The sequence below is a fragment of the Choristoneura fumiferana genome, chromosome Z (genome assembly GCF_025370935.1).
Source record: "Choristoneura fumiferana chromosome Z, NRCan_CFum_1, whole genome shotgun sequence".
Lineage (NCBI taxonomy): Eukaryota > Metazoa > Arthropoda > Insecta > Lepidoptera > Tortricidae > Choristoneura > Choristoneura fumiferana.
In genome coordinates, this window is record NC_133472.1 from 45608785 (window position 1) to 45621345 (window position 12561).

At 37.7% G+C, this 12561-nt stretch overlaps 1 protein-coding gene across 1 annotated transcript in view; it reads left to right on the plus strand.

Annotated features, from left to right (window-relative positions):
- Positions 1 to 12561, plus strand: part of LOC141430031 (uncharacterized) — a gene marked incomplete in the record, with an annotated part of 135069 nt that overhangs the window by 37870 nt on the left and 84638 nt on the right. The window contains 1 exon segment of the mRNA XM_074090598.1: positions 5183 to 5270. Within this exon segment, the coding sequence (XP_073946699.1) occupies positions 5183 to 5270 (88 nt within the window).

A 12561-nucleotide genomic window follows, 5' to 3' on the forward strand; every position in this document is an offset into this window, starting at 1 on the left:
TATGAGAAAATGTAACACAGTTGCAATAAATCCTTATCTCTTGGGTTACAGTAATAAATGTTATACACAATTATAATAACTGATTACGTAAAAAATAATGTGTTTCACTTTCAATGACAACATAATGTTACATAATTTAAAACGTCAATCATATTATACACGTCGACAACCCTAGGTCGCTGTCGTGTGTCATTTCACGTCATTGCACCAAGAATTCTGGAAAAAGTACGATCACTGATTGATATTAATAAGGATTTCTACGCATCGTCAGCCCGTAGGTACATCACTTCAGGTTGAGTAGATATCAGCCAGCAGCTAATTGGATGACGCTGAGGAATAGCGCGATCCGTCTCTGCAATGGACGGCAGGTGTGATCGAGTGAGACGAGTGTCAACTATTAATTTTGTCTTTGCGCGGATTAGGAGGATATGCCTATTGAAACAAAAGATGGAATTAATAGTTATTTGTGTCACAAGGGAGCAAAATGGTGTATTTACGGCGAGGGCGGTACATCGAATCCACAATCTAGTGAAGGATTCTGCAATAGAATCCTTAGCTTAGCGAGGGATTCTAAACTAGAATCCTGAGCGTAATGAGGGATTCAAGTGTTAACGCCCAAGATGAAAATATTGCTCCCGAGTGGCTCATACAACTTTTCACACCGAGCATTAAGAAACTAAAAAAAAAATCTAAATATAATTAAAGAGCAACCAGCAAATAAAATGGCGTGGTTTTACAATTATCAACTTAAAAAAAAACATTTGCAATAAAACACTCAAAATAGCCTTGAATAGAATAGTTGCACTTTGCTCCCTCTTGTCAGGGAGGAAAAGTTACTTTTTCTGAATGAAAGGTGTGAAAAAAAACATTTAAGCGGAGTTAGATGCCGGAACGGAGCGAGAAAGTAATGCGGAGGTTTTTCCATTCATGGAGCTTCGCCACTCCTTTTCTCGCTCCGCTACTTGGTTTACGATGATTTTTAACAGCGTATATACCTGCCAAGCTAGCAACGTTGCATTTTTGTTAGTTTTTCTCGTTTTTCTCCATTATTCCATAAAAATTGAATGAAAATTAAAAATGAGCTCTTCAAATATTTTTTGATAACGGCAACACCTTTGTTTACATTTTTTTCGTGGGATTAAAAATCCGGGTTTAGTTCAGCGGAAAGGATAGATAAATTAAGCTTTTTCTATTTGTTCATGATAAACACATTCCTTGCAATCTTCGCAATATATCCTTGCTCTTCTCTGGTGGAAACACAGCGTTACAATGACGATTTGGTAACTGTCACGCTTCTAATTGATAGTAATATTAAAGAAATAGCACGACGCCCTTTCAGCGTAATAAGACATAACTTATAACATAGCTTTCTTTTTAACACGAGTTAAAGTATATTTCCAAAATCATTTCCACAAACGTGATTAAATTTCATTAAGTATAAGATGGAACATTTATTGGCTAGGTCCCCTGGAGCCAAATAGAATGGAGGCACTTGTGTGTGACAAGAGATATTACTTTTTAAGATATTCGTTCGTCTTCCAGAGAGACGCTTGTTTAATTTTCATATTTATTTGGAATTGGAACTAGTGTTTACCGCGGTTACGCTTGCGTGAGCCGTTAAATCGAGCAGGTGAAGTTCTTCAACATTAACCCCTTACGCAAAAGGAGGGGTGTGAATTTTTTTAATGCCAATGTATATGTGTCTGTGTGTCTGCCTGTCTTTAGCATGGTAGCTCTCAAACGGATGCCCCAATTCCAATGCGGTTTTTATGTGAGCGAGTTTTTTTGCCGTGGTTCTTATATATCTGTCATTAAAATCGGTTCAGCCATTTTTGAGACTTTGTAATTTGAAACGACCACGTCGGGGGTTTTCCAACTTTTCTGTGAGATATTTATTTTTATTTATTACTGAGACTCCGCTGTCTGCCTGTCTGTGATTATGTATTACTGTGGCCGCTATAACAAGAATATTAAATAAAAACAGAATAAAATTAATATTATATATAGATCCCTTCCAATATCCGTCCCACGATACCAATTACAAATCCGATTTGAATCGTTTTGTATATTTAGATCGTTTACTCCCGTAACTGCGTCCTTTTTCCCGCACCGCGACTAATTGAAGAGAAACAAATTACGCGGAGGTCGGATAAGGTAAAAAAAGCCAGACCGTTGCTTGCCGACTGAGGTAAGCAGCTTTCTTAAAATAAATGCGAAAGTATTGACAAAACGATTCAACGGATTTGGTTATCGTCTGGGTGTATAGATATTTTACTTTTAACTAGAGTATACCCGCGGCTTCGCACGCGTAAACTATTCGATCTAGTACAATTGAAATCTCGGGTGTTTATAAAATTCCCCTGCGATGCGAATTACCACAATTTATATCGTGGTCTTCATTGAGGTTGTGTTAAGAACAACTGTTCAAAATTTTAAGACCTAAACCCAGCGGTTGAAATTTCAAAAAATATCGTGATAAATAAATAGCCTATGTTATTCCAGACGTGCAGCTACTTGCATACCGAATTTCATGACTCTAAGCCCAGCGGTTGTTATTTCGAGATTTTATCCCTATCCTGTAGGGATATCGGGATAAAAAGTAGCCTATGTGTTATTCCAGATGTCCAGCTACAACATACCAAATATCATCCAAATCCGTCCAGCTGTTTTAGCGTGAAGGAGTAATAAACATACACACACAAACTTTCGCATTTATAATATTAGAAGGATTGTGTTTTATGATTTTCTCTTACCTGTTTTTATAATGTTACGACAACGACGAGCGTAATTTTTTGAGTTGTGTTGTGGGTCGCGTAATTTTGTTTCTTACAAATGTCCTATTTGTGTTCAACTCATTTTGAGTCGCCGTGTGTCACAAACTGGACTTTTGTATAAAACCAGATGCAGCAGGAATTCACCCTAACAGCGAAACTTAGTGAATCCCTTTACATCTTCAAATCCTTAACCTACGTACCTATGTTCAACAAATAATTCTATTCTAGCTGGATTTGGGGAATAATACAGTTTAATATTTATTTTGTTTCCATATTCCCAGAGATCATGACTGAAAAACCAATGCTTTATAAAAATAAAATACATTTATTTCTGATGTTTCTATAAAAAGATCTGTAGAATTGTTAGTAAAATACAGAACTTAGAAAAACAACTGTTAACAAAAGAGAGACCAAATTTATTCAAAGTGAATCTCGAATCTTTATGCTACTAATGTCACGTTGATATCCTATACACTTACCAGAGAAAATAAAGCGAAATCGATTATGAAGAGGTACCATCAGCCAAATTTGATCTATCAACTTTTAAACAAGTTCCTATCAAATTAATATTTCGCTAGTCGAACTTTCAAGTTGACAGACACGTCTACTGGCATTATTGTTTATGACATGCAAACGATTATCAAGCTTAGACCACATATTTGGCTGATGATACGTGGTTCAGATTCTCGACTTACAATAACTACTTCATAAAAACGACAGTCAGTCATTCGTGCAACGTCCTCAAGAGGTTGCTATTGCTTCGCACTCGTCTCAACTGTGAGGTGTCTTTCTTTCTCCTAAACGTAATATAATGAGTGCTAGGTTGAAGGAGGACTGGCCTAGTCGCGTCCGATAAATGCATCCTCTGCGGTGGCTAAGGCTAAGCGGTGGGACAGATGGAGAGGCGGGGTAGGCCCAGACGGAGATGGCGGGACCTCAGGACTTATTCTCTAACAATTAATCATTTCTTTGCTTTCGGCGTCGAGACTCTAGGTCCTTGGGGTAAGGGTGCGCTGGAGCTACACAGGGAGCTCAGCAATAGGTTAAGGGAGGCAACAGGCAACCCTCGCGCCGGCAGCTTTCTCGCACAAAGAATCTCAATCGCAGTTCAGCGCGGAATACTGCCTGCGCGATGGGCACCATGCCAAGAGGCCCACCTCTCTTTTTTAATTAAAGTTTTAGTTTTAGTTGTTTTAATTTAGTAATAGTTTTAATCCTATGGATATTTTGTATTTTATAATATGAAATTAATAAACTTATTAATCATTAAGTTTTTACATTTAAGATTTTATACGAGCAATTCTTGTTGTCAGAGGCTCGGAAACGTCTCCAAAGATTCCGATGAAATTTGGTATGTAGGGGTTCTCGGGGATGAAAAATCGATCTAGCTTTGTCTTATCATTGGGAAAACGCGTTTACCGAGTTTTAGCTCGAGCGGAGCTCGTCGCCCAGGTACTACTTACAAATAAAAGATTGTCATTCGACATTATGTCACTGAAAATTGACACGTTGGTGAAATAGGGCCCTGTAATCAGCCCCCGTACCTGTAATAGCCTTGTAATAGCTCGGTCGGTCATCCCACACCGGGTCCGGCCGCGTTCCGATTTCTGTTGTAATTAGCCTCCTTTGTTCAGATTAATTAATTATTCTGTATATTTGATTGCTGTGGGCGATAAACGGGCCTTAAAAGGGTCTATCAAGGGAACGTAATTATTTTGTTATTCTTTCGCCCCCGGCGGCTCCCGATCAACGGGGGAGGGGGGCGAGCAACCTGTTAATATTTGTAGAACAAAATACTTAGCTAATTAGACTCAGTACGCGTACTTCCTAAAACACGACTGTGTCCTACACATATACAGTGTGTTACTAGCAGCCAGGCTTTTTAAAGGGAGGTTAAAGTAACGTATTTCTGTTAATTAACCATGACATTGATAATGGGTATGTAGTATAAGGGTTTTAAATAACCATTTTAATAGTAATATGCATTATTCATATTTGCAAAGTATGTTTTTGGCGGTGACTTAAAACAATTCAACTGCACACGATTGAACTGTGTAAGCCGGTGTTGCCATACAATTTTTTTTAAGTTAGTTTTTAGATAAAGGTCCTCATTGAAAATCATTTGTTTCTGTTTGTTTTATGGCGTTAAATAAATGTTTTTTCTTTCTCTCTTTCTTTCAAAATTATAATTGTCAGCAATGTAATGTACTCACGTCTTAAATCGAGTTAAGCTCGACATGTTTTGGGCTAATCCGTAGCCCTTAGGAGCAACGCGAGCGCGACTCGGCGGGTTGTCGAGCTAAACTCGATTTAGACGCGAGTTGTCCGGTTAAATATCTTTTAATACGAGTGAGTTTCCTGTTCAAACCATTTTTGGTGTCCACGTACTGACATGTTGGTTGTGCCAGGAGGCGCTGCGCGGGCGGCGGTGCGCGTCGCTCCGCGGGGCGCCGCGGGAGGAGTCCGGCCGCAGCACGCCGGCGGCCGCGCCCCGCGCCGCGCCTCGCCCGGAACACCCGCGCCCAAGAAGTCCAACTGGGAAGTCATCGAGCACTTCTCGCCCAAGAACAAGAAGAGCCCCACGGCTGTGAGTACCTAGCTATTTTTATTTATTTTATACTCATCATCAACATCATCGAGTCAAGCGTGGCGTAGGACGCCCTCAGACTAGGTGGAGCGATGATTTTCGCAGGTTAGCTGGCAAAAACTGGATGAGACTGGCCGAGGATCGTGCTCAGTGACGTGCAACTGGAGAGGCCTATGTCCAGCAGTGGACTAAGATAGGCCGATGATGATGATGATGATGATGATGATCAACATCATCCCAGTCGTAGGACGTCCACTGGTTTTTTTATATATCTTAGAGGGGGAAAACGAGCATACGGGTCATCTCATGGGAAGCAATCACCACCACCCAAGGAACCTGCCACAGTTGCGTTGCGAGCCCTTTGAGAGACTGATAGTGATAGTTTTTAGGGTTCCGGAGCCAAAATGGCAAAAACGGAACCCTTATAGTTTCGTCAAGTCCGTCTGTCTGTCTGTCTGTCCGTCCGTATGTCACAGGCATTTTACTCAAAAACTACAAGATGTATATCAATGAAATTTGGAGTACAGATGTGTTGTCAAAGCCGCTATTTAGTTTTGTAGTTAAATTACAAAAATAAATATTTATAGGGGGGGGGCACTTCATACAGGTAACAGAAATTGAAAAAAAAAAAATTTTTTTAACTCGCATCAACGTGTGGCACATAGTTCGACAGCTCTTTTGAAAAGATAGTAAGGTCTCTCAAAAACTTTTTTGATTAAGTGGAGATTTCCGGAAATAATCGCTCCCAAAGTAGCAAAAATTGTGTCCCCCCCCCTTCTATCTTGTAAACCGTTTGTCCAAAAAATATGCAAAAAAAAGTAAAGGTAACGCTTAATAAATACTTTCAACGAAAATTGGTTTCAACATGATCGGATAAGTATACTACCGTTTTTGAGTTATTGCCGAAAAATTGCGCTTCGCAACAAAAGTTCCGTGAAGATACGCTCTTTTTCTGGTAATAGATTTTAAGACTGTAGTAAGTGTTTTAATTGTGTTATAACGTACATAATATTACTTGATTTTTTTCGTAATGGCTACGGAACCCTATTTTCGGCGTGTCCGACACGCTCTTGTTTAAAGATCCCTAAGCTGTACCGCTCTGTTTGTCTCCGTTTGTCTTTTGTCACTAATAAAATAATGTACCCTATTAATTTAATACAAACATGTCCATAACAATAATTCGTAGACGCGTTCGACAGCATTCGCGTGCTCCGAATTTTCAAGATGAGGACGGATTTACTACACATATCTCCGCATGAAGACTGAGGTTCCAAAGCCATTTGTCAACTTTGACAGGAATCTGAGATTCCCTCTATTTTTATGTGAGACCAACGCGAGACGTATTGGCGCGTTACATTACTTAGAGGATAACGCCGAGCAAATATTTTGCTGAACGCATGAATAAATACACTGAGCCGAACCTCCGTATAGGAACAATACCAGAATATCCATGTTTCATACTCGTAATAAGACAAGGTATTAATCAACTATAAGAATAGGAATATATTTTATTAGATAAGCACATTATTGTTGCTTAAAACATAATGTCGCTCATACATGACTTTTCGACTTTTTAACGGCCTTCGCACTACACTATATTAAACAACTTTTTTTTATAGCCTATATAGTGTCCCACTGCTGGGCAAAGGCCTCCCCTTTCTCCTTCCACTCGTCTCATATTAAACAACTGAAAATGAAAAAAATAAATATTATTTCACTAAAGCAACATCGTTACATAAATTAAGGGTTGGGACTTCATATTAAGTAAACATCATACCTCATCATTCCTTTTTCATAACAAACGTACTTAGATAGTTATTGGAATAGTTTGTTACTTCCTAATTGATTATGTTAGTTGTGAAATAAATGTTTCTTATTCTTATACTTGTATCAGGAGCGCTCCATAACACAAGTTGTGGTTATAAGAAAAACAAAAGAAAGAAAAATGTGTGGGTGTGTACGTGTGTGTGCGTGTATGTATGTGAGTGTATGTAAAACAACTGGAAACCTGAATGTAGTTTGTACAGAATCGAGAGGAGGTTGGATTACACTATACCTACTTGACGACTTGATGACCGGATGGCCAAGTGGTTAGGGAACCTGACTATAAAGCTTGAGGTGGGTTCGATCCCCGGGCGGTGCAGATACTTTGTATGAATAATACGAATATTTGTTCTCGGGTCTCATAAATAAATAAATAAATATCACGGGACAATTCACACCAATTGCCCTAGTCCCAAAGTAAGCTTAGCAAAGCTTGTGTTATGGGTACTAAGCAACGGATAATATAATTATATAGATAGATACATACTTAAATACATAGTAAACACCCAAGACCCGAGAACGAACATTCGTATTTTTCATACAAATATCTGCCCCGACACGGGAATCGAACCCGGGACCTCAAGCTTCGTAGTCAGGTTCTCTTACCACTAGGCCATCTGGTGGTCTGGTCTGGTCCGGTCTTGTATTTATCTATACCGGGTGTGGCCTGTAATATGAGCAAATAATTAAAACATAGATCATACTCGTCAAACTGAACAACATTAGTTCAGCTACTTTAAAAACGAATTAGTTTTTTTTTAATTTTTATTACCCTTTTAACTTTGTTCGAAGAAGCAATGTAAAGCAAAATGCTTGATGCTTGTAGCGTGACAGGTGACGTCAGCTGGGTTCTAGGATGGCGTACATTGATAGCAGTATTTAATTTGTGTGAAAAAGGGAAAATTCAAAGACTCCGTTATTTTTAAAAGTCGCTGAACTAATCTTGTTTAGTTTGATGAGGACGACCTATGTTTTAATTTTTTGCTCGTATTACAGGCCACACCCGGTATAAGTATGTTTATATGGTCCGTTGTCTATTGTATCCATAGCACAAGCTTTGTTTAGGTTGGGATTAGGTATCGACCTAGTCCCAAACCGATTGTGGTGTCAAAAGTGTCCTGTGATATTTATTTTAATTATTTATTTTTATACTTTATACTAAGTTGCGTTATAAGTGGGCATTTTTACTTCAAATGACGAAACAAACTTTTTTTTTCAAAATGAGATAATTCTAGATTCCCTTTACTCAGAATCACGAGTACAATAGACGAAGAAAAAAAGTGTCCCTAATTGTTTTGTCCCTTGTGACTTTTTTTGTCATACATATTCATACAGCTTATATGGGTCGTTACGCAATGGACACATAAAATCTTTAGAGAAAAATTGTTGTCATTTTTTTCCTTCGTCAAAATCCATAGTGCTCGTGATTCTCTGAGCAAGGAGAACATAATTCTGAAAAGAAAAAAAAAATGTTGTGTCATTTAAAAAATGTCCAAGTTCTTTTACTGTGCCGAGTCTAATAGCTTACAATAAATGCAACATGCCTATTAAATAATTTATTGAATGAAGCGTTACTTAGCGGAGGTCGTATCAATGATCTGAAACGATTACTTTGATCACACGCGGGTTAGCAAAGTAATTGCTTCAGTTCATGTATTAAATGTCTTAGCGAGGCTTCATATCCCGCTATTCCCACTATATCACATTAGAAATGCGAAATATAAGTCAACTTGTTTGTTACCTCATCACGTCTAAGCCGCTGAATGGATTTTGATGAAATTCGGTATACAGATAGTTAGCGTCCTGGGAAAGGACAAGGGATTGTTTTTATACCGGAAAATTGCAGTTCCCGCGGGATAGCGATAAACGAATTCTGCGCGGACCGAGTCCCAGCCAACCAGGCTAGTTATTTAGATAATTTAATACTGAACGTTTTCCTGTTACTTTTTGATTTTCTTCAAAAAACGGCGAGCCGCAATTGAGAAGCACTACAACCATTTTGTAACTAATAATTAAGTTACTAATTCTCATTCTGAGAAGAGGCCTGTATCCACCAGTGGGATGTTCATGGGTCCCACTGAAAAACAGCGTTGCGGCTTGCCGCAATATTATTCTAAGCGGAGCCCAATTTACACTATTTCGATGTCGACTTTTGTTTATTTTTTTCCTTCTTTTTAAGGGTTCCGTAGTCAACTAGGAACCCTTATAGTTTCGTCATGTCTGTCCGTCTGTCTGTCCACGGGTAAGCTCAGAGACCGTTAGTACTAGAATGTTGTAATTTGACATGAATATACACATCAGTCACGCCGACAAAGTGGTACAAGAAAAAATTTTTTTAGGGTACCTCCCATAGACGTAAAGTTGTGGTGATTTTTTTTCTCGACCAATTCTAATTTTGTGGGGTATCGTTAGATAGGTCTTTCAAGCTAAATCAATTTTTCTATTCAGTGATCTGTTTCCGAAATATTCAACTTTAAAGTGCAAATTTTCATTGAAATCGAGCGTCCCTCCCCCGCTCTAAAATCTAAACTGTTGGGTGGAAAAATTTGAAAAAATTCAGAATGGTAGTAAATATATCAAATTTACAAGGAAAATTATAGCGGCTATGATTGCTTGAGAATTATTAGTAGTTTAAGAGTAAATAGTAGCCTAAGGTATAAAATATAACTAAACTTGGAAGATTCCGTATAAAATACGAAATCCTTAGAAAAATATAACTTATTTTTTTCGTAATGGCTACAGAAGCCTATTTTGGGCGTGTCCGATACGCTCTTGGTCGGTTTTTTTTGTTTATCGAATATGTTTGTTTATCTCTCTCTATTTCTCTCTATAGGCTTAAACGACGATAATGATGATATACTATTATCTAGAAGAGGTTGATCGCACGTCTAGATGTAGATTAGTTTCATCCGGTAGAAAGATGCGTGACTGCCGCTCTATTACAACCTCTATGACAGTTATTACTCTCTAGACGCGGGTTCACCCCGCGTTGAACGCGTGAATACGAAAGAGGCCCGAATTTATTTTGCGTAATGGCCATACGGGGAAAGAAATCAGGGTCGCATCCTTTTATTTATCTTCGCACGAGTGTTTATTTCTGTTGGCTTAGGTCACAAATAGGTGGTTGAGTTCACGCTCACCGGTCTGATTGACTTGATATGTGTGTACATGATGTAAGTGGGGGACCGGGAGTAAAGTCAACAACTGAACAGTACAGCTCACTTTGGTCTATATGCGTATGTTGAGCACCAGCATTATATTATTTTCCATCTGTGTTGAAGTAATCTGTCAAATAATGACACTTAATGATGACACTGCCACTGTCAGAACGAAGATAAGAATTCTTCACAACTTAAGCGTGGATTACACTAGGCACGAAGTTCAATTTGACATAATACTATAACGCTTATACAGTGTCAGTAAATGTCATCCTTGAGTGTTATCCTGGCGTTTAACGTATACGGTGTGGCCTGTAACACGAGCAAATAATTAAAACAAACTCAAACTCAAACTCCCAACATTTATTGACAAGAAAAACACACTACATCACAACAAAAACACAGTAAAAACATAAATAGGAGAAGAGAGGAAAATAAGAGATATAACACAAAACATAAACATAGATCATACTCGTCAAACTGAACAACATTAGTTCGGCGACTTTAAAAAACAATTCTTTTTTTAATTTTTATTTACCCTTTGTTCGAAGAAGCAATGTAAAGCAAAATGCTTGATGTTTGTAGCGTGACAGGCGACGTCAGCTGGGTTAGGATGGCGTACATTGATAGCAGTATTTAATTTGTATGAAAAAGGGAAAATTCAAGGACTCCATTATTTTTAAAAGTCGCTGAACTAATGTTGTTCAGTTTGACGAGGACGATCTAAAGTCAAAGTCAAAATATCTTTATTCAATTTAGGCTATAGGTAACATGCACTTATGAATGTCAAAAAAAATCTACCACCGGTTCGGAAAAACCTCTGTTGAGAAGAATCCGGCAAGAAACTCAACGAGGTATATTTTTTTTAAACAGATTTACAATATTATTAAATGATATTATATCACAAGTATTTAACACAAGTTTATTTTTAACACAGTAGGTTCGCTATTTGAAGGGATCGCTAATGCGGATCGGAATTATTTCCAAATATCCCTGTCCATGATATAATCATTAACTTTATAATACGCCTTAGATATTAATGTCTTCTTGACAATAGATCTGAATTTTGTATCCGTTTCGTTTGTAATATTTTTTGGAATTTTATTATAAAAACGTATGCAATTTCCCAGAAACGACTTTTTGGTTTTAGCCAGTCTGTAAGATGGAACTTTAAGCTTCCCTGTGTTTCTAGTAGCCTTTGACTTATCGACGTTAGTGGGAAAATCACATTATGTTCTTCCTTGATCATCTATGTTTTAATTTGGGCGTTTTAAAAAAAACACGCACACAGTACACAACCTTTCCTTTTTAAAATATTGTTTTTCCAACTCAGAATCAAGAGCAATCGATTCCGATCGTTTAGAAAATGTCCCCATTTTTTCATACAAAATTTTATGAGTCCGTTTTGTCACGCCCATACTGAGTGTATGAAAAAAAACGTCGCAAAACTAGTATATTTTTGGGCCCATTTTTTTAAACTATCGGAATCGATTGTTCTTGATTCTGAGTAGGAATACCAAAATATTTTTTATGCAAAAAAAAAAAAAAATGAGTACACTTTTTTTTTGAAAACGCCCAATTACATTGGTGTGGCGGAACTAGGCTAAACTATGACGTCATCAACGAAAATGTTTAATTTAAAAAAAAGTAATGATTATTATGACAAAACCTTTGATAACAGCCTTCTGGGCACCTTACCACCTGGCAGTGATTTTGGGCAACTTTTTTATTTATAATTTTAGTTTGTATGTAGTTTTAGTTACCTTTATTTTGTTTTATATTACACAGGCATTGTGAAGTTTTAATTTATAAAATAAATAGAATTATATCTATGTTTTTGTATACTAAAAATAATAAAAAAGCAAATATCATCGCAGGACTAAACTGAGCTTTAAACTCGGCACAGGAGCCGTTATGCACAAAGGAGTCAAAGCAATTTTTCACCAGTCTCATTGTTAGCGAGAGCATAGTTCTCTTAGAGGCTGACAAGCTATTTTTTACGAAGCCCCGAACCCTCGGGACTAGAGGTGTACTCGCGAGTGAGTGATTCAAAATGACTATATCATTCGGTTAGCTCACTAAACCCGGATTTTTAATCCCATGGAAAAAATGTAAACAAAGGTGTTGCCGTTATCAAAAAACATTTGCGGAATTCAAGATATTTTATTATTTCCACATTTGCCAGAAATCGACTACCCATTAAAAAACTGTATTTCTT